This window comes from Pseudochaenichthys georgianus, chromosome 6, assembly GCF_902827115.2.
Source record: "Pseudochaenichthys georgianus chromosome 6, fPseGeo1.2, whole genome shotgun sequence".
Classification (NCBI taxonomy): domain Eukaryota; kingdom Metazoa; phylum Chordata; class Actinopteri; order Perciformes; family Channichthyidae; genus Pseudochaenichthys; species Pseudochaenichthys georgianus.
In genome coordinates, this window is record NC_047508.1 from 9,038,032 (window position 1) to 9,065,990 (window position 27,959).

General features: G+C 41.5%; 1 protein-coding gene across 2 annotated transcripts; it reads left to right on the forward strand.

The window, feature by feature from the left end:
* The first annotated feature begins 88 nt into the window (after positions 1 to 88).
* ano10b (anoctamin 10b) lies at positions 89 to 27,952 on the forward strand. Of its 2 annotated transcripts, XM_034085238.2 has the most exons (15): positions 89 to 157; positions 3,141 to 3,400; positions 4,262 to 4,435; positions 6,822 to 6,959; positions 7,444 to 7,560; positions 21,474 to 21,590; positions 22,254 to 22,592; positions 22,735 to 22,917; positions 23,102 to 23,157; positions 23,248 to 23,322; positions 24,023 to 24,187; positions 24,272 to 24,463; positions 24,561 to 24,698; positions 26,264 to 26,380; positions 26,467 to 27,952. In XM_034085238.2, exons 2-15 carry the CDS (start codon positions 3,148 to 3,150, stop codon positions 26,488 to 26,490), a joined length of 2,088 nt encoding a protein of 695 aa, XP_033941129.1. In that variant the 5' UTR covers positions 89 to 157; positions 3,141 to 3,147; the 3' UTR covers positions 26,491 to 27,952. The 2 variants fall into 2 exon arrangements, with proteins under 2 accessions (XP_033941129.1, XP_071059551.1); XM_071203450.1 differs by lacking the exons at positions 89 to 157; positions 3,141 to 3,400; positions 4,262 to 4,435; positions 6,822 to 6,959; positions 7,444 to 7,560 and adding exons at positions 13,867 to 14,073; positions 16,469 to 16,606; positions 17,091 to 17,207.
* The last annotated feature ends 7 nt before the right edge of the window (positions 27,953 to 27,959 follow it).

Genomic DNA, 27,959 nt, shown 5'->3' on the forward strand with positions numbered 1-27,959 from the left:
TGTAGAGAGTAAGAGTGTGTTGTTTCTGGCTTCTTTCAGGAAAACTCGATAGATGTTGTCTTCATGTTCCTCTTTGTATAAAGTCAGGACTTTGGAGGGGGAGTGAGCCTGCTGTAGGACCAGAGACCAGAACCCCATCATCAACGCTCCCTGCCAGGTGCTGTATTTCCTGACTCATCCCCTTTCACTCTCTCTGTCTCTCTGTCATGGTCGGTTGTGCGTTTTGTCTTCCTGTGTCTGTCAGTTTAGTTTCTGTGTGTATACAGTGTAGCTCAAGCCCTTCATGTGCTGTCAGTGCAGATATACTGTAACCACAGTTCCCTTCCGAGAAACTGAAACCGTTATCAGTGATTCATATCTGAACACTTGCAGCAAGTAACTGAACTTACAGCCAGTGCAAATAACTGATGCCTGAAATGAGTGCATGGTAAGTCTCACATGCACATGTGACCACTTAATACAGTCCAGTCTATGGTGTAATAATGTAATAATGTAACAACTGGTCATGCAAATGCAGAAATGAAAATCATAAATGTCAAGATGACTGCAGTTAAAAAAGTAAATGATGGATTGTAAAAGTATATCGCAGCATCTTAGAAAGCAGGTTACAAAGGCCTGCAGTCACACTAACGTCATCCAACAAGTAGATCACTTCTGACAACAAATACTGGTCTTTATACTCTTTGACTTTTGTTATGCTCATAAAAGGATTATAGCCAATTTATGACAGCATGCAGATGTTAGTTTTCCTAACATGCGCACAATGGCAATGCTAACATGTTAAGAAAGTTGAAGGCAAACTATTGGCTCAATCTTATGTTAGCATTCTATCATGAGGCTTATGGAAATGTCATTAGTTGTGCAGGTATTAGGTCAAATGGGTGATGGGTCAACTGCTTAGATGTCCCATCACTTAGCCTATGATGTACAATGTGTTGGAGCGCTAGCCAATAGAAGCAAAAGTGTTGCGTAGTGATGTCATTATGTTACGGAAGTAAGCAAAGGAGTCCAATCGAGGCGTTTCCGGGGAGTGTGTGAGAGAGAAACTTTGGGATTTCAGCCTTTGCAGACCATTTAAATGTGCAAACACTTATATAACAAACTAACCCCCCCCCCCCCAAATAGGGCCCCTTTAAGTGAATGTCTGAACCAAATGTCAAGGCAATCTATGCAGTAGTTGTCAAAACATCTCTCTACTACTACATCTTGTAAATGTTGAGCTTTCTTACAAGAGAGGTGACCCTACAAAGGAAGTCTGCTCCAAATAACTAGTGTTGGTTAAATGCAGAAACTTTATTAGCTCTTTGTGGTTCTCTGTACATGTGACGATAAAAAGGATGATTCATCCTCTAGGCACGGCGAATGCCTCAGCCAAATATAATAGCAATCCATTAGTTGCTGAAATATTTCACTGAAATAATTGTTTTCCTCTGGGGAGCGTCCATGCACAAAACAGTTGCTGAGTTATTTCGATGTCAACCAGCGTGATGCAGTGGCGTAGCCAGGAATTATTGTGTGGGTGGGCCTGGAGAAATGTAGGTGGGCCAGGGGGAGACATATTAAGCGTGGGGTCTGAGCTGAAACTTCATTAATGATTTTTTAATGCACTAATAGAACATAAGCATAAATTAGCAGTGAAAACAAAAACATAGGCACGGCGGCCTCAGAATGTGTGTAAAACTGACATCCACATAGGGATGGGTATCATTTATCGATAGCGCTTATCAATCCGGTCCTTTAACAGTACTTTTATCGGTTCTTTTGGAGAGAAAAGACAAGGTAAACTAACTAAACAAATTGTGAACAAAACTAACATTGCTTTTTATTTAAATTAAATACATAATATTTCACATCAAAAGAAACAACAATGTTTTAACAAATCGTATTAAATAATCTGATGACAGAACTGTAAGCAGAAGAGCTGAAACTTTAACAGAATAAATAACTTACCTCTACTCATGTTTGTATCATTGAGCTAACTCTGTGTGTTGCTGCTAGCATACATAACACCTGACGTGGAAACGTTCCTCGTGGACGGGGCTACAGAGCTGCTAGAAAGACAGTCAAACCCGGTGCATTCCTCCGTCTGGATGTGGAGCACTTTTGCAAGATGTTTAGATAAATGGCTCGTGTTACCGCCCTTACATGCTAAACTCTTATTCCACTTTTGGTAACGAGCATTGTCCACATCGACACGGCTATAGTTTAACCACACTTCGGAGCGCGTTCTCTCCGCCATCTCTTCCGTGTGTGTGTGTGTGTGTGTGTTGCTGCATGTAGCAGCTGCGTGTGTGTAAACTGCCCCGCCCCCTCGCACACAGACGGGGAGAGAGATCTCTCGACTGGATTGGAAAGATCTAAAATACTAAAAATAATCAGACGCATTTTGCTGTCTTTTTGCATGTTAGAAACGGAGTTGGCGACACTTAAACTGCAATGTAATGTTTGTGTAGCAATAATACAGACGACATATATCGGGGGCACAGGTTGTTTATCCTTGACAGTCGCACAGTGGGCACACACTGAGTGTTTTCATATTCAGCAAATGTGTACAGTACACGCTAAACTGCAGACCTCAAGAAGAAATAATACTTTCATTCACTCACGGCAAAAGTTACTTTACTTACTATAAAAACTCACGGTAAAAAAATGCACTCCCTTATTCCATTGTCATGAAGGTGGAATCTAACTATATCCAGAATAAGTTTTATTGGATCCAGGCTAGAAACATGTTTATTTCTGCTGTAAAGTTGGGCATTTTAACATGGGGGTCTATGGGAATTGCTCCTTTTTGCATCCATCCCCTGTCGGCCACTAGATGAACTGCAGTGTGTGGCACTTCCTTCTGGGCTTCCCGGCTCTGCGCTGTGAAGCGCTGACTGGCTGTGGGTGGGCCAGACGTGCATGTGGGTGGGCCCATGATGGCATTTTTATCCCCAGAGCCATGGCGATAGCATGACCAAAAATGGACCACAAGCACATCAGATTACATTCTTGTTTCAATAAACATGAGTACTTATATGCTTTACTTATTGCTCCCAGGTGTAGACAATATGATGTCAAGATGATGAGAAGTGTTGGAGATAACTTGCGTAAAGGATCCACAAACTAAAAGCATGTTATCATCCTCTCTCTCTCAGACTCAGCATGAGTAGGGCAGATGGTGATGAAGGCGGAGGTGGCAGCAGTGAAACTGCCCAGCAGACGGAGGAGAAAACTCCCGAGGGGAAGCTCCTGGACACTACTACTACTAGTAGCTCCGGCTGGACTAAAGTCAGTTGTCCCTGCTGTGAATCGCAGCGGGTGGAGCCTCTGGTTCTGGTGAAGCTCGGAGAGAAAGTTCGCCCTGAGACGAAGAGGTGGCTCATGAGAGTGATCGGAGCTCCTCATAAAGATGGAGGTGAGGGATCAAATAACATGGAAGAGATGACTTACAGTACTCCTTTGTCTGTATTGATTGAAACCTTGCAGAGTCTTTTTTTCTCTTTTACTGGAAGCCTATTGACATTTGATGGAATTTATATTTGCATGGCGTTTGGTAATGTCCTGTATATTACTATAGTTAAGGTAAGATAAGACTTTATTGATCCCCCATAGGCAAATGCATATCTCTTTGCAACAACAGCAACCATGGTGAAACACGGGATGAGACAGATATGAATTCCCACAAGGACAATAATAGAACAACAGAAATGAAAGAATAAAGACTGTGAAAAAGTTAAATTAAATTAGGTGTTTACATAAATACAGATATGTATAATTATGGGTGTCTTAAATATATAAACATGTCAAGTTAAACAATTATAATAGTTAAACAATTTGTATTTGTATGTAAGCCAGCGGTGATAGAGCAGAACACATGATAAAAAGAAGAGCAGCTATGTCCAACCATATTGTTTGTATGTTAGCACCTCCTTTTAATATCTTTACTACAGTACTTTATTAAAACATGTTTTCATCGTTGTCATCGTGGGGTCAAAGGAGGATCTCTGAAGGAGTAGTTGATATTTTGGTCTCTCCCTAATTGTTTTTAATTAAAACCATATTGCGTTGCCAAAAAAGGTTCAAGCCAACATAACTTTTTATTGACCCCAAAGTATTCACAAAAAACAAATATGTACCTGAAAAGATTCAGGTAAACAAGTAAACCTCATGTAATGGTAAGCAGCACACAGTTAACAACACATACAGTACATTCCTCCAATATTATTAGTTCTTAAAATTGTTCTGTGACAATTATATATATTACACACTGTGCAAGGTGCTGCATTGCTGGCCCACCCGGGCGAGGACGCCACTGGTGACATCATCGTGCTCTCCGCCCCACGCTGCACGTTACTGAGAGCCACTGAAGAGCTGGGCCTCTGTAAGACGTACCACTCCGGGGACATGGAAGCCTTCTCCTACAACGACAGAGACAACTTCAACGATTCAGGTACGGCAGTGGAGCCATGAATGTGTTCATGAAAAGATAACATGAGAGAGGGTGAGTAGGTACGTTCTGTAATAGCCAGGGAGGCTGTGGCTCAGTTGGAGTCCCACTGCAGTCAGCATGTCGTTGTGTCCCTGGGCAAGAGACTTCACCCCAAATTGCTCCTGATTGTCCACAGTACTGAATGTATGTAAGTCGCTTTGGATAAAAGCGTCTAACAATGGCATGTAATGTTTTTGTAAGGATAAAATATAAAGGGCCCCTCTGGATGTTATTGAGAAGTACCATTCACATACATGAACACTCTCACACACAACATAAACCAAACTCTCTCATATACACATGTGAAACACCGTTATATAAAAGAGTGATTTTCAGTATGTTTCAATAGAAGATGTTTGATCCCTCACAAATTACAAGGGCAACAGGTAGTTTACTTTTTTACACTCTCGATGTTGCCTTTACCAGTTTCTCTTATTTCTGTTTGAAAAAATCCAAGAATTCTACCAGCTTATAAAATGTTTATCATATTATATATTTCTTATGAGATTATAGTAGTATCCTGTTTGTTTCTTATTTTTCTTTGTGGCGTTCAATTGGCCAAATAAAAGCATTACTAAATTAAACTCCCATCGGCCTCAAATTAGTCACTGTTAGCATGCTACCATGCTAAACGACGTTCATTAAAGAGAAATGGTAGCATGTTCCTGAACATACTAGACATCTTGTTAGTATTGCCATTGTCAGCATGTTAGCATGCTAATCGCTAGCATGTATTTCAAGTAGCCCAGGCCTACAGCCTCACAGAGTAACTGGTAAGTGACAGATATCCTTTGAAAAAAATCATATAACTGTTGGGGAAATATTTCCAAGGCCCATAACTTGACCCAGTTGATCAGTTCATGCTGTCCTGACTGAGCACAGGCACCTGTGACCTTGGCTGCTGTGCCCTCAGTGTTCTGTCTCCCTGTTCCTGCCTGTTGGCGTCAGCTGATAGAGGTGTTATCATTCAACACAGTCTCACCGTGTTATAGTCACGGAATTAATCTATTGATTCGTGACCAACACGATTTCGCCAGTTTGTTCGTGTCACACAGAACGATTTTAAAAGCAATGTAAATAATAACAAATTAGAAGGAAAATCAGATAAATAAAAAAAACAAAAACAGATTTCAGTATTCTGACACAGAACGATCTTAGAAGCAATGTATTTCTATTGGTAGTATGTTTCGTGCCTGCACCAAATAATAACAAATTAGAAGGAAAAAAAGATGACAACAAATACAGATTTCAGTATTCTGAGGCTCTGAGCCCCATTTATTTTCCTCGCGGACGGCAAAAAAAACTCCGACATTATACAATTTAAAATAAAAGGGATAGGCTTAGGGTAAGAACATGTTTTTATGAACCACGCAGCTTCTGGTATTCCAAGACCCGACCGGTCACAAAGACGTGGTGCAGGCACGAAACATACTACCAATAGAAATACATCGCTTCTAAAAATCGTTCTGTGTCAGAAAACTGAAATCTGTATTTTTTTGTATCTGTTTTCCCTTCTAATTTGTAATTATTTACATTGCTTTTAAAATCGTTCTGTGTGACACGAGAAAAAAAAAAAGCGAAAATCGTGTTGGTGAACACGAATCAATAGATTAAATTAATTTCGTGACTACACGAAATGCCGTGAGACTGGGTTGTATCATTCTATCTTGTTATGCACAATGTATTCTCTGAGAACTAGCTAAATACGCGGGTCTGGGGTAGAGTTCTTCAGAATTGATTGTGGCATCTCAACCGTGTGGTCAACTCGTGGCCCGTGACATGTCTTGTGAATTCTCCGGCCGAAGCACCAAATAAACCGTCAGTGTTTGCCATCAAAGCTCCAGCTCTCCTCGTGTCTCCTTGAGTCCTGACTCTCCATTGCTACAGAAGTTTCCCCCAGTTTTGATGTTATCTAAGTAGACTTTATCATAAACTATAGTGAAATCATGACAAACTAATGATTTTTTTTAATGTCAGTTAATACATGAGGAATGGTCTCTTTAAACTAAATACTAAAACGTTTTACAATTGTAAATGTCAAGTAAAACCCCATGACCTTTGACATGGACAGAGCCAGGGTAATCCTCACTTGGCCTTAACCATCAGAAGCTTTGGTCATACAGTACTCAGGGTCTGACTCAATAGTGCTCATACTCTGTCAGCATGCTAATATGCCAAATGTAGATGATGAAGTCAGATGTAACATGTAGGCCTACGATACATACATAACATATGCATTGTGAGGATGTGAGGATGTTAGCATGTTGTTGTTAGCATTTGTATTTGTGTGAGCCTGCATTCATGCATCACTAGCTTATGTATCTGTGTGTATCCGTGTGTGTGACAGACAACATGGAGGCGTTCCTGACCCTGGCGGAGCGGCAGTACATAGTGAAGTATGAGCTGGACGGTCTGCGGGCGCAGAGAGACCTGAGAATCCCCGGCCTGCCTGACAGCTGCACCCTGCAACACCGAAACAACATATGTGAGTGTTCACTGTGGGCTCACTTCAGTACGGGGAGACACACTGGAGAAATATCCATCGAGACATAGACTTTATTTGGAGGATTTCTGTGTTCAACTTGTTACTTAATTTGATCATTTCATTGAATGGCTCTGGACAAAGACGCACACAAACAACAATTGAACAGCTGAAAACATTTTTTGCAGTGCACTCATCTCATCACATTGTATACACCCATCCAGTTTATGGGGATGAGAGCAAACACCATAAAATCATCAATTAGGATTTATATTTGGACATATTGACAGCCATGTTGTAAATATAAGTGAACTGCTGTCTCCATATTCAGCCAGTATCTAGGTGCACTCTGCTGACCTCAGCTGTTCTTCTTCCCTCACATTCGATCAAGAAATTGCTTTAGTCAGCATCAGCCTCAGTGTGTGTGTAACTGTACACGTGTGGATTAGTAGTTGCTTCTGTGACATGTCAGGTCATGTTGTTGCAGGGCAGAAGCTCGGGTCAGCTGGTGTTATTGTGGACACGTTTCCCCTCCACAACCCGGAACAACTGAAGGCACTCAGTGAAGCCTGGTACTCTGGGAATCAGCTGGCTCAGCCTCTGGGTGGGTGCGCGCACACACACACACACACACACACACACACACACACACACACACACACACACACACACACACACACACACACACACACACACACACACACACACACACACACACACACACACACACACACACACACACACACACACACACACACACACACACACACCACACACACACACACACACACACACACACACACACACACACACACACACACACACCACACACACACACACACCACACACACTTACACACTCGTTCTCACTCCATCCCGTCACATATTGGTGGACGGTCAGGGCCCCTCCCGTTGCTATATTATGTACAGGGTAACCCCTTGCCCGTCAGGCTTCTACGGGCAGGGCGTCCCATGGACCTTCATAATGCCTATTTTAAGGTTAATTTGAACATTAAAATGCGTTTTGATCTCATTTTATGCGATTGTATGGGGGCGGGAGATTCATGTGATTGGTTGTTGGTCGCGTTGCTTGAATAAAATCCCCAAGCTACAGACACGCCCAGCTCCAAGCTTTTTTTGAAGCTGTAGTGTGGACGCTCCGTTAGTGGTTTAGGAAGAGGGGAGTTCTTCACAAATCCAGCGCTCCCTAATACTTCGAACCTGATCAGTCACCTGAAACATCGCCATTGCTACGATGGTGTGTTAAAAGCGTACGAAGACAATAATACAATACAAAGTGTGTGTGTGTGTGGTGGTGTGTGTGTGTGTGTGGTGTGTGTGTGTGTGTGTGTGCAACTCAAGGCATATGCTCGAACTGGAGCTGCCTGGACGCTGCAATCATGTTGCGCACTATCCGTGCTGAGTGTGCTGACTTTTCGTACAATGTCCCGCTGTCTGGCTTCCTGCATAAAGTCAAGTGCTCGGCGCAGTTGTGGCGAAATGTCGCTCCTCTGTTTTCATTTAAACAGCTCCTTATATCCGTTAGCGCAGCTAGCTAGCACCAGATGCTAACAACAACAATGCACGTAAGGTTTCTCTCTCGCTCGCTCGGGCCACACATACACATACCCTCCCGGTCCTCCAGATGGCCAGTCGGTGCCTGCCGGTGAGCGTGGAAGTGTGGTCTGCCACAAGCGGGCGGCAGGAGCGGGGCTGTCAGCATCAGCTTGTAGATGGTATTTTAAACTCGATGCGCTCTGAAACTACGGGGCGGCCAAGTAAAAAAATACACATGCGTTAATCACGTTAAAATAATTAGTGGCGTAACATTTTTTGTATTATCGGTATCGGTCTTGAGAAGCAGGAAGTTATTGGTATCGGTTTCAAAAAACCAATATCGTGCATCCCTACTGTTTACCCAATGGTTAATTGCAACTACATTTACTCAATAAGTGTTTTTAGGTACTATTTTGTCATACTTTACTTGGGTATTCCTATGTTAAGCTACTTTGTACTTCTGTCTTTACCCTACTACATGTATTTAACACTCATAGTTTCATGCTACATTTTACATTTAAAAACAACATTTTAAATAAACAGTATGATGTGGTACTGTACTCCTTATATACACAGTGTTCCAAAGTTGGCTAAACATTGACAAACTACAATGAAATGCTCTTTCATGTACTTCAAGCAATTAAAACACAATATTATAAAATTGGTTAATACAATGCTTTGAAAAGAGCAATATTGCATACAGGGTACTTTAATACTTAAAACCTTTGTACTTCTAGTTAAGAAACATTTCGAATTTAGGATTTTTACTTAAACTGGAGTATTTTCAGCCCAAAGTATTTCTACTTTTGCTTGAGTAAACAGTACATCCTCTACCTCTGACATGTTTCTATCGCAGCAGATTGCAACACCTTGCTTTTCAAAGCAAGGGCTACTTGCCCTGGAGCATCTTTAGGTGTGCTTGTTTTAAACTCAGAGTAGCACAGGCCGGTCGAGCAGTAGGACCCAGCAGCAGCAGCAGCAGCAGCAGCAGCAGAAGGTGGAGCCTGAATGAAAACCAAACAAGCCTCCACACCCTGCAGTCTCTGGAAGTTCCTCCGCATTCCTGCCATACACAACACACACAACTGGGAGGAACCACTCCCTGCGGCTGGGTAAGTGTGTGTAGAGAGTAAGAGTGTGTTGTTTCTGGCTATCTTTTCAGGAAAACTCGATAGATGTTGTCTTCATGTTCCTCTTTGTATAAGTCAGGACTTGGAGGGGGAGTGAGCCTGCTGTAGGACCAGAGACCAGAAACCCCATCATCAACGCTCCCTGCCAGGTGCTGTATTTCCTGACTCATCCCCTTTCACTCGTCTCTGTCTCTCTGTCATGGTCGGTTGTGCGTTTTGTCTTCCTGTGTCTGTCAGTTTAGTTTCTGTGTGTATACAGTGTAGCTCAAGCCCTTCATGTGCTGTCAGTGCAGATATACTGTAACCAAACAGTTCCTTCCGAGAAACTGAAACCGTTATCAGTGATTCATATCGAACACTTGCAGCAAGTAACTGAACTTACAGCCAGTGCAAATAACTGATGCCTGAAATGAGTGCATGGTAAGTCTCACATCACATGTGACCACTTTAATAACAGTCCAGTCTATGGTGTAATAATGTAATAATGTAACAACTGTTCATGCAAATGCAGAAATGAAAATCATAAATGTCAAGATGACTGCAGTTAAAAAAAGTAAATGATGGATTGTAAAAGTATATCGCAGCATCTTAGAAAGCAGGTTACAAAGGCCTGCAAGTCACACTAACGTCATCCAACCAAGTAGATCACTTCTGACAACAAATACTGGTCTTTATACTCTTTGACCTTTTGTTATGCTCATAAAAGGATTATAGCCAATTTATGACAGCATGCAGATGTTAGTTTTCCTAACATGCGCACAATGGCAATGCTAACATGTTAAGAAAGTTAAGGCAAACTATTGGCTCAATCTTATGTAGCATTCTATCATGAGGCTTATGGAAATGTCATTAGTTGTGCAGGTTATTAGGTCAATGGGTTGATGGGTCAACTGCTTAGATGTCCCATCACTTAGCATATCACGTACAATGTGTTGGAGCACTAGCCAATAGAAGCGTGAGTGTTGTCATTATGTTACGGAAGTAAGCAAAGGAGTCCAATCGAGGCGTTTCCGGGGAGTGTGTGAGAGAGAAACTTTGGGATTTCAGCCTTTGCAGACCATTTAAATGTGCAAACACTATATAACAAACAACCCCCCCCCCCCCCAAATAGGGCCCATTTAAGTGAATGTCTGAACCAAATGTCAAGGCAATACTATGCAGTAGTTGTTCAAAACATCTCTCTACTACTACATCTGTAAATTGTTGAGCTTCTTACAAGAGAGGTGACCCTACAAAGGAAGTCCTGCTCCAAAATACTAGTGTTGGTATAAGGCAGAAACTTTATTAGCTCTTTGTGGTTCTCTGTACATGTGACGATAAAAAGGATGATTCATCCTCTAGGCACAGGCGAATGCCTCAGCCAAATATAATAGCAATCCATTAGTTGCTGAAATATTTCACTGAAATTAATTGTTTTCCTCTGGGAGCGTCCATGCACAAAACAGTTGCTGAGTTATTTCGAGGTCAACCAGCGTGATGCAGTGGCGTAGCCAGGAATTATTGTGTGGGTGTGGCTGGAGAAATGTAGGTGGGCCAGGGGGAGACATATTAAGCGTGGGGTCTGAGCTGAAACTTCATTAATGATTTTTTAATGCACTAATAGAACATAAGCATAAATTAGCAGTGAAAACAAAAAACATAGGCACGGCGGCCTCAGAATGTGTTGTAAAACTGACATCCACATAGGGATGGGTATCATTTATCGATAGCGCTTATCAATCCGGTCCTTTAACAGTACTTTTATCGGGTTCTTTTGGAGAGAAAAGACAAGGTAAACTAACTAACAAATTGTGAACAAAACTAACATGCTTTTATTTAAATTAAATACATAATATTTCACATCAAAAGAAACAACAATGTTTTAACAAATCGTATTAAATAATCTGATGACAGAACTGTAAGCAGAAGGCTGAAACTTTAACAGAATAAATAACTTACCTCTACTCATGTTTGTATCATTGAGCATAACTCTGTGTGTTGCTGCTAGCATACATAACACCTGACGTGGAAACGTTCCTCGTGGACGGGGCTACAAGAGCTGCTAGAAAGACAGTCAAACCCGGTGCATTCCTCCGTCTGGATGTGGAGCACTTTTGCAAGATGTTTAGATAAATGGCTCGTGTTACCGCCCTTACATGCTAAACTCTTATTCCACTTTTGGTAACGAGCATTGTCCACATCGACACGGCTATAGTTTAACCACACTTCGGAGCGCGTTCTCTGCCGCCATCTCTTCCGTGTGTGTGTGTGTGTGTGTGTTGCTGCATGTAGCAGCTGCGTGTGTGTAAACTGCCCCGCCCCCTCGCACACAGACGGGGAGAGAGATCTCTCGACTGGATTGGAAAGATCTAAAAATACTAAAAATAATCAGACGCATTTTGCTGTCTTTTTGCATGTTAGAAACGGAGTTGGCGACACTTAAACTGCAATGTAATGTTTGTGTAGCAATAATACAGACGACATATATCGGGGGCACAGGTTGTTTATCCTTGACAGTCGCACAGTGGGCACACACTGAGTGTTTTCATATTCAGCAAATGTGTACAGTACACGCTAAACTGCAGACCTCAAGAAGAAATAATACTTTCATTCACTCACGGCAAAAGTTACTTTACTTACTATAAAAACCTCACGGTAAAAAAAATGCACTCCCTTATTCCATTGTCATGAAGGTGGAATCTAACTATATCCAGAATAAGTTTTATTGGATCCAGGCTAGAAACATGTTTATTTCTGCTGTAAAGTTGGGCATTTTAACATGGGGGTCTATGGGAATTGCTCCTTTTTGCCATCCATCCCCTGTCGGCCACTTCTAGATGAACTGCAGTGTGTGGCACTTCCTTCTGGGCTTCCCGGCTCTGCGCTGTGAAGCGCTGACTGGCTGTGGGTGGGCCAGACGTGCATGTGGGTGGGCCCATGATGGCATTTTTATCCCCAGAGCCATGGCGATAGCAATGACCAAAAATGGACCACAAGCACATCAGATTACATTCTTGTTTCAATAAACATGAGTACTTATATGCTTTACTTATTGCTCCCAGGTGTAGACAATATGATGTCAAGATGATGAGAAGTGTTGGAGATAACTTGCGTAAAGGATCCACAAACTAAAAGCATGTTATCATCCTCTCTCTCTCAGACTCAGCATGAGTAGGGCAGATGGTGATGAAGGGGCGGAGGTGGCAGCAGTGAAACTGCCCAGCAGACGGAGGAGAAACTCCCGAGGGAAAGCTCCTGGACACTACTACTACTAGTAGCTCCGGCTGGACTAAAGTCAGTTGTCCCTGCTGTGATCGCAGCGGGTGGAGCCTCTGGTTCTGGTGAAGCTCGGAGAGAAAGTTCGCCCTGAGACGAAGAGGTGGCTCATGAGAGTGATCGGAGCTCCTCATAAAGATGGAAGGTGAGGGATCAAATAACATGGAAGAGATGACTTACAAGTACTCCTTGTCTGTATTGATTGAAACCTTGCAGAGTCTTTTTTCTCTTTTACTGGAAGCCTATTGACATTTGATGGAATTTATTTGCATGGCGTTGGTAATGTCCTGTATATTACTATAGTTTAAGGTAAGATAAGACTTTATGATCCCCCCATAGGCAAATGCATATCTCTTTGCAACAACAGCAACCATGGTGAAACACGGGATGAGACAGATATGAATTCCCACAAGGACAATAATAGAACAACAGAAATGAAAGAATAAAGACTGTGAAAAAGTTAAATTAAATTAGGTGTTTACATAAATACAGATATGTATAATTATGGGTGTGCTTAAATATATAAACATGTCAAGTTTAAACAATTATAATAGTTAAACAATTTGTATTTGTATGTAAGCCAGCGGTGATAGAGCAGAACACATGATAAAAGAAGAGCAGCTATGTCCACCATATTGTTTGTATGTTAGCACCTCCTTTTAATATCTTACTACAGTACTTTATTAAACATGTTTTCATCGTTGTCATCGTGGGGTCAAAGGAGGATCTCTGAAGGAAGTAGTTTGATATTTTGGTCTCTCCCTAATTGTTTTTAATTAAAACCATATTGCGTTGCCAAAAAGGTTCAAGCCAACATAACTTTTATTGACCCCAAAGTATTCACAAAAAACAAATATGTACCTGAAAAGATTCAGGTAAACAAGTAAACCTCATGTAATGGTAAGCAGCACACAGTTAACAACACATACAGTACATTCCTCCAATATTATTAGTTCTTTAAAATTGTTCTGTGACAATTATATATATTACACACTGTGCAAGGTGCTGCATTGCTGGCCCACCCGGGCGAGGACGCCACTGGTGACATCATCGTGCTCTCCGCCCCACGCTGCACGTTACTGAGAGCCACTGAAGAGCTGGGCCTCTGTAAGACGTACCACTCCGGGGACATGGAAGCCTTCTCCTACAACGACAGAGACAACTTCAACGATTCAGGTACGGCAGTGGGAGCCATGAATGTGTTCATGAAAAGATAACATGAGAGAGGGTGAGTAGGTACGTTCTGTAATAGCCAGGGAGGCTGTGGCTCAGTTGGAGTCCCACTGCAGTCAGCATGTCGTTGTGTCCCTGGGCAAGAGACTTCACCCCAAATTGCTCCTGATTGTCCACAGTACTGAATGTATGTAAGTCGCTTTGGATAAAAGCGTCTAACAAATGGCATGTAATGTTTTTGTAAGGATAAAATATAAAGGGCCCCTCTGGATGTTATTGAGAAGTACCATTCACATACATGAACACTCTCACACACAACATAAACCAAACTCTCTCATATACACATGTGAAACACCGTTATATAAAAGAGTGATTTTCAGTATGTTTCAATAGAAGATGTTTGATCCCTCACAAATTACAAGGGCAACAGGTAGTTTTACTTTTTTACACTCTCGATGTTGCCTTTACCAGTTTCTCTTATTTCTGTTTGAAAAAAAATCCAAGAATTCTACCAGCTTATAAAATGTTTATCATATTATATATTTTCTTATGAGATTATAGTAGTATCCTGTTTGTTTCTTATTTTTCTTTGTGGCGTTCAATTGGCCAAATAAAAGCATTACTAAATTAAACTCCCATCGGCCTCAAATTAGTCACTGTTAGCATGCTACCATGCTAAACGACGTTCATTAAAGAGAAATGGTAGCATGTTCCTGAACATACTAGACATCTTGTTAGTATTGCCATTGTCAGCATGTTAGCATGCTAATCGCTAGCATGTATTTCAAGTAGCCCAGGCCTACAGCCTCACAGAGTAACTGGTAAGTGACAGATATCCTTTGAAAAAAATCATATAACTGTTGGGGAAATATTTCCAAGGCCCATAACTTTGACCCAGTTGATCAGTTCATGCTGTCCTGACTGAGCACAGGCACCTGTGACCTTGGCTGCTGTGCCCTCAGTGTTCTGTCTCCCTGTTCCTGCCTGTTGGCGTCAGCTGATAGAGGTGTTATCATTCAACACAGTCTCACCGTGTTATAGTCCACGGAATTAATCTATTGATTCGTGACCAACACGATTTCGCCAGTTTGTTTCGTGTCACACAGAACGATTTTAAAAGCAATGTAAATAATAACAAATTAGAAGGAAAATCAGATAAATAAAAAAACAAAAACAGATTTCAGTATTCTGACACAGAACGATCTTAGAAGCAATGTATTTCTATTGGTAGTATGTTTCGTGCCTGCACCAAATAATAACAAATTAGAAGGAAAAAAAGATGACAACAAATACAGATTTCAGTATTCTGAGGCTCTGAGCCCCATTTATTTTCCTCGCGGACGGCAAAAAAACTCCGACATTATACAATTTAAAATAAAAGGGATAGGCTTAGGGTAAGAACATGTTTTTATGAACCACGCAGCTTCTGGTATTCCAAGACCCGACCGGTCACAAAGACGTGGTGCAGGCACGAAACATACTACCATAGAAATACATCGCTTCTAAAAATCGTTCTGTGTCAGAAAACTGAAATCTGTATTTTTTGTATCTGTTTTCCCTTCTAATTTGTAATTATTTACATTGCTTTTAAAATCGTTCTGTGTGACACGAGAAAAAAAAAAGCGAAAATCGTGTTGGTGAACACGAATCAATAGATTAAATTAATTTCGTGACTACACGAAATGCCGTGAGACTGGGTTGTATCATTCTATCTTGTTATGCACAATGTATTCTCTGAGAACTAGCTAAATACGCGGGTCTGGGGTAGAGTTCTTCAGAATTGATTGTGGCATCTCAACCGTGTGGTCAACTCGTGGCCCGTGACATGTCTTGTGAATTCTTCCGGCCGAAGCACCAAATAAACCGTCAGTGTTTGCCATCAAAGCTCCAGCTCTCCTCGTGTCTCCTTGAGTCCTGACTCTCCATTGCTACAGAAGTTTCCCCCAGTTTTGATGTTATCTAAGTAGACTTTATCATAAACTATAGTGAAATCATGACAAACTAATGATTTTTTTTAATGTCAGTTAATACATGAGGAATGGTCTCTTTAAACTAAATACTAAAACGTTTTACAATTGTAAATGTCAAGTAAAACCCCATGACCTTTGACATGGACAGAGCCAGGGTAATCCTCACTTGGCCTTAACCATCAGAAGCTTTGGTCATACAGTACTCAGGGTCTGACTCAATAGTGCTCATACTCTGTCAGCATGCTAATATGCCAAATGTAGATGATGAAGTCAGATGTAACATGTAGGCCTACGATACATACATAACATATGCATTGTGAGGCATTGTGAGGATGTTAGCATGTTGTTGTTAGCATTTGTATTATTGTGTGAGCCTGCATTCATGCATCACTAGCTTATGTATCTGTGTGTATCCGTGTGTGTGACAGACAACATGGAGGCGTTCCTGACCCTGGCGGAGCGGCAGTACATAGTGAAGTATGAGCTGGACGGTCTGCGGGCGCAGAGAGACCTGAGAATCCCCGGCCTGCCTGACAGCTGCACCCTGCAACACCGAAACAACATATGTGAGTGTTCACTGTGGGCTCACTTCAGTACGGGGAGACACACTGGAGAAATATCCATCGAGACATAGACTTTATTTGGAGGATTTCTGTGTTCAACTTGTTACTTAATTTGATCATTTCATTGAATGGCTCTGGACAAAGACGCACACAAACAACAATTGAACAGCTGAAAACATTTTTTGCAGTGCACTCATCTCATCACATTGTATACACCCATCCAGTTTATGGGGATGAGAGCAAACACCATAAAATCATCAATTAGGATTTATATTTGGACATATTGACAGCCATGTTGTAAATATAAGTGAACTGCTGTCTCCATATTCAGCCAGTATCTAGGTGCACTCTGCTGACCTCAGCTGTTCTTCTTCCCTCACATTCGATCAAGAAATTGCTTTAGTCAGCATCAGCCTCAGTGTGTGTGTAACTGTACACGTGTGGATTAGTAGTTGCTTCTGTGACATGTCAGGTCATGTTGTTGCAGGGCAGAAGCTCGGGTCAGCTGGTGTCATTGTGGACACGTTTCCCCTCCACAACCCGGAACAACTGAAGGCACTCAGTGAAGCCTGGTACTCTGGGAATCAGCTGGCTCAGCCTCTGGGTGGGTGCGCGCATGCACACACACACACACACACAACACACACACACACACCACACCAACACACACACACCACACACAACACACACACACACAACAACACACACACACACCACACACACCACACAACACACACACACACACCACACACCACACACACACCACAAACACACACACACACACACACACACACACACACCACACACACACACACACACACACACACACACACACACACACATCACACACACACACACACACACACACACACACACACACGTTCTCACTCGTTCTCACTCCCATCCCGTCACATATTGGTGGACGGTCAGGGCCCCTCCCCGTTGCTATATTATGTACAGGGTACCCCTTGCCCGTCAGGCTTCTACGGGCAGGGCGTCCCATGGACCTTCATAATGCCTATTTTAAGGTTAATTTGAACATTAAAATGCGTTTTGATCTCATTTTATGCGAGTAATGAGTTTTTATTTCTGATTATTTGTGCAGTACATGTACATGATGTTTAGTTTGCTAATTATGACGAAGATTACTTCATGAATGTGTACACATTCATGGTTGCTAAGGTGGTTGCTATGGACGCTGCAACAGCTCCCAGACCACGTGATCAACAACAATGGCCGACCTTCGTGTTATTCTCGGTGGAAAATGCCTATTTTAAGGTTCATCTGGCCGTTAAAAATGCGTTTTGATGTCATTTTATTGCGAGTAATGAGTTTTTATTTCTGATTATTTGTGCAGTACATGTACATGATGTTTAGTTTGCTAGTTATGACGAAGATTACTTCATGAATGCTAAGGTTTTTTTGGTGGAAATGTGTTTTTTCACAGCAAAGTCACCCTCTGTACTTGGACTTATTGGGAAGAATCTAAAGGCAAGAACATCCCAAATATTAATTGAGGTCTTTATTGTAGACCTTTAGTGTTGCCGTCTGTGAGGAAAATACATGGGGCTCAGAGCCTCGTCTTTTTTCCCTCTAATTTGTTATTCTTTTCAAAATAACACTGTTATTTACTCACCAATAACACACAATTATCCTTGCTTTTATTTATTGGTTTAATTCCATAATCTCTGTCTTTTTTGGTGTCCGTCAGGAACTGAATTTCAAAATAAAAATAACCGGAAACAGAAGTAGGCCTATAAGGGACATTTCGAGCATCATTGCGATTGTCAACATTTTTGAGTTTAGGATGGCCGAATACACTACACTACCCATAATCCCCAGCTATCGTTTAGGACTACATTCCCCGTGATTACTCTTCAAGGTCTGGGATTGGATGTTGGAGTGGCAGTGCGCCAAGGTTACGCAGCGTCAAACAGCTGTGTGAAATGGAACGAAACCACGCCATACTATCCAAAACTGGAATCGAACGCCCCCCAGAACTACACACTACACTATTGTGGTTTCGCAAAATGTTCTATGGGACGTCTCGACTGAACGTTTTCCTTTTCCCACAATTAGAAGTTGCCAGTATTAAACACATTGGTGTTATCAAATGTAAAACATATAATTAATAAATGGGTGAAAATCGCTGTCCATAATGCGCAGCATCAATATATAGCATTAATATATACCCACATGACAGCTCATTGATACTTTGTAATTCTACTCCACTACAATTCAGAGGTTAACCTGGTATTTTTACTCCACTGCATTTATTTGAGTTACTTTGCAGATTCTGATTAATGATGTGAAATATAAACAACCCTTAAATCAGACTTTAGTTACACCTGAGTAGAATGAGATATTTGATAGTTGGTGCTTGAGAAGACTAAACATGTATCTGCAATTGACATTAATGGAAACGAGTAATAAAGTATATTAATTACTCGTTATTCTCTACTAATAGTTAATTAAAGACTATATATTATGGCTATTTTGCACATCCCTTTCAAGATTTCAAGATTTTAAAGGTTTATTGACATATCACACACAACTACGGTGTAGTTATGCAATGAATGAAAACCTTGGGTCACAGGTCCCTCAACAGTGCAGTACAAGACATCTATCAATATGTGTGTACCCTCCACCATTAAACTGTCATATTCTGCACATTTCTTATTCTATCTACATACATAAGAGTATAATCCATATGTATAATATCAGTTAAAATAAGTGCTTCAACATAGTTAACATTGCAGGAAAGCAAGACCTTAATCTGTTATTTAATGTTTAAATAAAGGTTAATTCGTTTTTCTGTTTTGCACCTCCTCCTATTAATATCTTTGTACATCCTGCACTAAACTGTTTTATTGTAGAGATCACTTATAGTATCTTCTTGATTTTTTATATTCTATATTTCTATCACAGACCTTCTACTTTCCCCCTATGAAAGTATATGTACTCTTAATATTTTTTAATCAAATAACACATAAAAACAATAATTAAATAATGTGCTTTAACCACTAGGCGGTGCACCCAAGGTACACACAGACACTTATGTACAACATCTGAAGATGTGTAATTTTATGCATGCTTTCACATAATTTTACAGCATATTGCTATACTATTTCAGACTCAGTATTTACATTCTTACATTCAAAATGCAATCCAATTCAAATCAGTAATATCTTTAAAAACTACAGTCCTTTTATATCAGCTGTGCACCGTTATGGTGTAAATATAACCTATCTATGAATTATATCAAATGTAAAAGTCAGCCGAATTAGTGTTGATACTGCAAGGAGACGTATTGTGTGAAGAGAAATTGAAGATGTTTTTTAATTGTTGATATATTTATGATCCACGTCAAGTATTCAGTTTCGGCGGCATTTCTTCAGTTTTTCCAAAGGTCTTCTCATCAGGGCGCTATAAATAAAGAACTACGGCATATCTGTAATATGTAATGCAGCCGAACCGTGTATTACAATGCCGTTATGTGATGACTTTCAAAGAGAAAAGCAAAAGCACTCGGAATTAAGGCAAGGCAAGGCAAGGCAAGGCAAGTTTATTTATATAGCACTTTTCGACGCAGGGTAATTCAAAGTGCTTTACAAAAAAGAAATGAAAGACATTAAGCATTAAAAAAGAAAAGCTAATAAAATAAACAGTATAAGTATTATTTTATTCTTTTAAAATGTTTTCATATAATATAAACGCCAAATCCCAGCATGCATTGCGGCTAAAACATCCAATCAGCGTAGCTGAGAATCTTGGGTAATCGCTTGAAATGCTACGTCTGTTTCCGGTTATTTTTATTTTGAAATTCAGTTCCTGACAAACACCAAAAAAGCCCGAGATTATGGAATTAAACCAATAAATAAAAGCAAGGATAATTGTGTGTTATTGGTGAGTAAATAACAGTGTGTTATTTTGAAAAGAATAACAAATTAGAAGGAAAAAAAAGATTTAAAAAAGACGAGGCTCTGAGCCCCATGTATTACCCTCACAGACGGCAACACTAAAGGTCTACAATAAAGACCTAAATGAATATTTGGGATGTTCTTGCCTTTAGATTCTCCCAATAAGTCCAAGTACAGAGGGTGACTTTGCTGTGAAAAAACTCATTTCCACCAAAAAAACGTTAGCATTCATGAAGTAATCTTCGTCATAACTAGCAAACTAAACATCATGTAGGCCTACATGTAGGCCTACTGCACAAATAATCAGAAATAAAAACTCATTACTCGCATAAAATGACATCAAAACGCATTTTAATGGCCAAATTAATCTTAAAATAGGCATTTTCCACCGAGAATAACACGAAGGTTGGCCATCGTTGTTGATCACGTGGTCTATGAAGGTCTATGGGACGCCCTGCCCGTAGAAGCCTGACGGTCAAGGGGTCCGCTGTCCACAATGAAGGTCTATGGGACGCCCTGCCCGTAGAAGCCTGACGGTCAAGGGGTCCGCTGTCCACAATGAAGGTCTATGGGACGCCCTGCCCGTAGAAGCCTGACGGTCAAGGGGTCCCCTGTACGTAATATAGCGACGGGGAGGGGCCCTGACCGTCCGTCAATATGTGACGGGATGGGAGTGAGAACGTGTTGCACACACACACACACACACACACACACACACACACACACACACACACACACACACACACACACACCACACACACACACACACACACACACACACACCACACACACACACACCACACACACACACACACACACACACACACACACACACACACACACACTCTACCACATGACTGATTGTACACACAGAAGCTATTGCTTATAAAATAAATGTGTATGTAAGAATTGATACCATGCATTAAACACCTTTCTGCTGCTTTATCCAGATTCAGTCAACAGCTACTTTGGAAGCCCTGTGGCGTTCTACTTCAGCTTCCTAGACTTCTACACCTGGTCTCTGCTCCCACCAGCGATACTTGGCCTTTCGGTCACATATTTCTCAGGTAGGTGTGCGGAACTATCATTTATGTATAGCTCTTTTTAGACCCCATGTAATTATATACAGCCCGAGTTCTCACCTTTATATGTATTTAGAAGCTGCAGGTTGGCTGTTTTTTTTTATGTTAACAGAAAATATTTCAAGGTAATGCAGCTGTTGAGATATTATACTTTGGTGCTATATACTAAAGATAATATTAATATTTTTGCACACTGCTAGGTAAAGTTTGGCCTGAGCGTGGTCACGGAGTAAAACGTATTTTGTGAATTGTCAGCATGTTCAAGCATGTTAACATGCCGATAGAAAGGTCACTGGGCTAAGTCAGGCAGCAAGGGATAGGACCCTAATGCAGAGGGACCAGACAGACAGGAATACAAAATGAAAGTACATGTATTTAGAAAAGTCCACACAAGAATAACAGAGACCATGCTTATCAGAGAGGGGGCAGGGAAAATATACTGGCAGACAATTCAGTTTAGATTCAGGATGCAGGTTCAGATGGCTCGAAGACATTTCGAAAATCAATACAGTGTTTGATCATCGGACTTATAGGTGTTATATTGTCTCATTTGGAACTAAATCATCTGCAGATTAATTCTATACTTGATATGGTATTGTCCACGATAGTCAGTTGCCCTGGAGACTGAGCTTTTCTTGCCCGTCACAGGTGAGGCTCAGAAGGAGATGGATGAGTCGGTGTCGGGCTCCCCGGTCCAAAGTATTGAAGCTGACTCAGGACCAGTTGTCGGTGGTCACATGATCCAGGCGGTGTTCAGCATGCTTTGGTCCACGGTGGTCATGGAGCTGTGGAAGCGCCGAAGCTCCACCCTGTCGTACCGCTGGGGGACGCTGCACCTCGCCGAGCGCTTCGCAGAGCCCCGACCCGGTTTCCACGGTGACCTCGGGGTCAACCCTGTGACGGGTCGTATGGAGCCGCTCTTTCCTGAATGGCAGAGGGACGTGCGTATGGCCCTGGTGTCAGTCCCCGTGGTGGGGCTCTTTCTAGGTACAACCTGCATTGAAATGCTAAAATATACCATGATGAATCGTTGATTTATTGCTAATGCTTGCTTGGTTGCTTAAAGATTCTGAGCCTTACCTCTGTCCTCATACATGTACCTCATGCCCTGTCTCCTCTCCCTCTGCAGGGCTGGTGGTAGTGGGTATGCTTGGTTTCTACTGGGGGGAGGCCCAGGTGCAACAGCTCCACACAGACTGGGACTCCCTGCTGTCTCAGGCTCTTCTCTACATGCCCTCAGTGCTTCACATCGTCTATTCAAATGTGCTAGCAACTGTTTACCGGAGGGTGGCAAAGTCTCTGACTGAATATGGTGAGTAAGACCGAGTGCATTTATGAAAACAGTATGACCAGTATAAGTTATCTTGGTCAAATATATAGTAAGGTTGAAGTAAAAAGAAAAGAGAATGGAAAACAGCTGATAAGGTTATTTCTACCAATAGTATTGTTTCTGATGCCTGAGATTAGCCAATGATTGCCCTTATATTTCCTCTTAGAGAACCACAGAGAGGAGTCTGCCTACGAGAAGCATCTCACAGCCAAAGTGTTGGTGGTAAGTTCTTTCTCTTCTCTCCAACCATCAGCTCTTATATCCTCTCTACCAGCAGGCCTTTTGATCAGGCTCGTGTCTCTCTTCCCCCAGTTCACATTCTTCAACTGCTTTGCAGTGCTCTTCCACATTGCCTTCTTCAAGCAGGATGTGCCTTTGCTTCGTAAGGTAATCATCAATCTTCCACTTGTCTCAGTAAAGTGTTTTAGCATGAACTTCAACAAAACTTGGGGGTACAATCAAGTGTCAATGCAGCAGAGGCTGAGATAACTGGATCTTTATACCTAATGAGGGATATACAAAAGGTTGTATACTACAATTCCCATAATGCAACTTAAAAGTGCTTTCATTAGACTTTCCCTGTCCATGTCTTTTGAACCCCCCCAACCATGTGTTGTAACAAAGTATTTTTATAAAAAAAAGTCATCTTAACCTAACATTGTGTTGGGGGGGTACATTTTCCTTTTGCCCTAACCAATCAGTATCAGTTGATATCTATGCCCCGTCCTCATCGCTGATGGGCAAACCAGCATAATGATTGTGTGGATGAAATTAATGGGTTTAATGTACGTACATATAATAGATATAATGATTTATGTGTAATTATCTCTTGTCGCAATTTTTTATGAATTTAGTTTGGTCGCGAGGATGTCTTTTCTCGGTTTTAACCACGCCCACAAAGCGTTGATTGGTCCATTTTCACCTGTGTAAACAGTCGTCAGTGAGCACAGTAGAATAGAGCAGTACTATTTATAAACTGATCTAAATCAGTGCAAAATCTAAATGTGTGCAAAGTTTAAGTGTGACCGAGAACAGTAGATGAAATCGAGTTTCCTCACTGATATTAAATTCCTATATTCTCTTTTAGCGTTTAGCGTCTTTGCTGATAATCACCCAGCTGGTGAACCAGGTGACGGAGGTGGTCATTCCCTTCCTGGTGGATCGCTTCATCAGTGCCCCCCATAGGACAGAGAGTGAAGACGACCCCCCGGAGGACAAATTCAGGAACCAAAGCGCCCTGCCTGCTTTCCCTGTGAGTGTGCAGTATACTCGAAATACCAAAGTACGCATTGGGAAACACTTGCAGTGAATAATATACCTGTTTCTTTTGTCACAGGGCTTGTTTGCAGAGTACATCGAGCTCCTGGTGCAGTTTGGGTACTTGAGTCTTTTCTCCTGTGTGTATCCTCTGACGGCCGTACTGTTGCTCATTAATAACCTAACAGAGATCCGATCGGACGCCTACAAGATCTGTAAACTCTTCCGGAAACCCTTCACCCCTCCTGTGGCCAGCATGGGAGTATGGCGGGTCAGCAGAAACACAACACACAACAGAAATGAGACGCATCCAGTATGTCACACTGTTATGGATAAACAGTGCACCTCATTGTGGTCTTGTGTTTCAGATTGCCTTCGAGGTACTGAGTTTTGCCTCTGTTGTGACCAACTGCTGGCTGTTGATGCTGTCACCTTGGTTACAAGAGCTTTGTCAGGAGGGGGGGTTGACCGGCACAAACATCCTTATGTTGGCTGTTTTAGTCGAGGTAAGAGGGCGGATGGAGAAAGCATTAGTGATTCACATTAGGAGTAATATGTAGCATTTCCTATGATGCTCATGTCAATAAAGCTTTGTCAACATACAAGGTGAAGCAAAGTCCAATCGAACACTGAACAAGACATTGTTAGGCAACCAAAATGTTACAACTACCGTCCATGAACTGAACAAATATTGTGAACATTTCTTCTTTTTTTTACCAAATCACAGACAGGACAACGCAGTGGTAGCGACCCGTCCATCAAAACATAGCCATTCACTAAATCATACCCTGCTTTATTGTATATTTCCCTCTTAATGCGATAATGACTTACCAAATGAACATCTTAAAACTAGCAATTGAGACCATTAACTAGTCAGGACAATTATGCAAAAAATCAAGTGAGATGCAGCTTACGTTCTCGTAGACTTCTTTTAGCAGCCAGTGGAGTCGCCCCCTTCTGGCCATTAGAAATAATGCAGGTTTAAGGCACTTCAGCAGTGACTTTCCCTTTCCTATCCAGAGGGTGCCCCTTGAATTTAGGTCTCTAGTCTACATGTGTTGATTGGTTCCTTTAAGTTAGCTGAAACCATGTTTCCAGAATATCAGTGAGTGACCAGAACATATGGATTATAATAACACTTGCCTAATTAAAGGTGGGGTAGGTCATTTTGGAGAAACCAGCTCGAGTGCTAGAATTTGAAAATACACAGCCGGAAGAAATCTACCACTTCCTTACAGAGCCCCTCCTCCAACACACACGAACGTGCACATGACCAATGAGGGCACGAGATAAGTTTGTGCACAGATGGAAGGCTGACGGCCCGTCCACACAGCGGCGTGCGTTGACGCTTGCCGGCGGGCGTGTCTGACACTCGACCAACAACCAATCACATGAATCTCCCGCCCCTGACACACAAGCAGCGGTTTGATTGGCTAGAGCTTGTACTGGCATATGATTCGATTGGCTGACACTTCTGCCGAGGCGTCAAAAGTTGAACATTGCTCAACTTTTGCAGCGAGCCACGCCAGCGACGCTCCGCGTCGCTTCCCACGATGCAGTTCGGCTAAAAGTGACGTCACCCCATTCAAAGTGAATGGGCAGAAGCGTTGGAAGCTTCAACGCACGCCGCTGTGTGGACGGGCCGTGACTGGCAGGCAGGCCATCCAGTTATTTTAGCCGGGCCGGCTAAAATGATTGGTCGTGCTTTTTACAGTACTATAGTACTACTACTACTACTACTACTACTACTACTACTACAACAATACGGCTTCCACAGATTTAATGGAATTTTTGTCAAAGCACTTCAGATATTCATTGCTATCGGGATGTTAAGAGCATTCCATGGAATATAACAAAAAGTGTATCTCGAGCCGGTTTCTCAAACTTACCTACCCCACCTTTAAGTGTATTTTTAAAATGCTTTCAATTTTGTTATTATAAAGCATTAGTCATTTCTATGACGGCTTATAATTATCAAGTGCCGTAATCGGTTAAATATACCTTTTATAGACATGAGGGTCTTGATAGTCTTAATTAGACCCTGACATTTGTACTTGCGTTTGTTTTGCAGCACTTGCTGATCTTGGTTAAGGTGGTTCTGGCGGTTCTGATCCCCGATGAGCCGGACTGGATCCGGAAAAAGATTGAGCATATTGAGTTCACATCCATGCAGGCCTTGAGAGAGCAGGTAAACCCTCCACCATATATTTCACTATTCATCATGTGTGGTGGTCTCTAACATATTGTAGACAACGTGTCTCTCTTGTCTTTCAGAAGTTGCATTCAGAGAAGTCTTGATTATGTTAAAGCTTATGGTGTTGCTTCACGTGTGCTCGGCTGCTACAACCAGAAGACAGAACCAGCCTCAGTGTTGTGTGCAGCCCCAGAGGTTTGCGATCTCTGCTTGGGCCCACAGTGCATACCGCTGTGCTTATGATGCTGCCTGCGTGCACATAGTGTTCCTGCTGCGCTCACTAATTCACATGGTGCTTCTGCAAAATAGACCACTTGAAATGCACTCTTGTAATATGTATACTGCAAGTGCGATGGAAACGGCTGCTAAAAGTGTTTTTTCAATATAAGGCTGAAAATCGAATGTATTGGTTATGTGCGCAGACTTTTAAAAAGACGATGTTATGACGAGGGAGGTGTTGAAAGGGTTTGTTCAGATTTAATGAGAAAGAGAGAAAGCTCTTGTAAAATCACTAAGGCTACATTATGTGCAGTCGGTACTTTCAGCTTGCAAGGCCAAAGACAGACACTACGTACATTTGTTTTGTCTGGAGTCTCTTGAAGAGTGTTTTTTCTCAGATAACCTCTTGATAGTTTTGATATAAATTAGCTACAGTTAGTGTTCAGGATTCCTCATTACAGTATGTGTTTTATTTATTTCAGCATTCCTCATTAGAGGACAGTATCATCACTGCAGGGATTATGAGATAAAAAGATAATCATCCCAAGGGAAATGGCTGTCTCCAATTGTAAAAGTGTAAGTGGGAAGAGTGCAAATATTAAATTGTGTAAGTCTATAAGACAAAAAGCAACACAATTCTTTAATGTAATTAGACCTCGGAGAATAATCACACAGCAGTGCAGTTATGCTAAGCTACACAGAACGTTTTAGCATCTTTTAGCTATTGTTTCGATTTGTTGGCCTCTAAACTAAAGAAACCAAGGAAGCCATAATGAAACCATTAGCAGCTAAAGGACCAGATATCTTTCAGATGGAGACAAAAAACAGAGCGAAATAGAGTGACTATAAGATATCGGGGAGACGGAACACAGAACACACAGTTAGCCATGTCAACTTTATTAAGAGATGCTATGCTAGTGCTGCGTTTACAGTTAGTTGCGTTAGTTGTGTTGAGCTATACAAAAGTGTGTCAAATGGAGACAAAACAGATGACAATCTTTAAATTAAACTTGCAGTGTGTATTTTCAGTAAAGGTATGTTACACGTGAGTTAAGTGCTCAGTCAGCGTTGACGGGGACAAAAGACAAATAAAAAGACAGTGAAGTATTTTTCACATTTATTTATAACGTGTTCTATAATAATGGGTTATTACCTGTTACTGTTTGAATTGACATTCGGAGTTGTAAGAAATCATGAGAAACACATTGAGATTTGCTTCTGGTTGTGTTGGTATAGAATTGTGCACTTCTATTGATGTCATTGCCCTCTCCTCAAATAATGACACTGTGGTTATTGTACCTTGGCACATCTCTAACACAAAATTAAACATTACATTATGTTCCAAGATTTGATT

Bases quoted from the DNA above. Each gene is read 5' to 3' on its own strand.
- ano10b (XM_034085238.2), top strand. From the start codon at position 3,148: ATGAGTAGGGCAGATGGTGATGAAGGCGGAGGTGGCAGCAGTGAAACT. The intron at 4,436-6,821 runs GTACGGCAGTGG...TGTGTGTGACAG, and splicing joins AGACAACTTCAACGATTCAG to ACAACATGGAGGCGTTCCTG. The intron at 24,464-24,560 runs GTCAGCAGAAAC...CTTGTGTTTCAG, and splicing joins CCAGCATGGGAGTATGGCGG to ATTGCCTTCGAGGTACTGAG.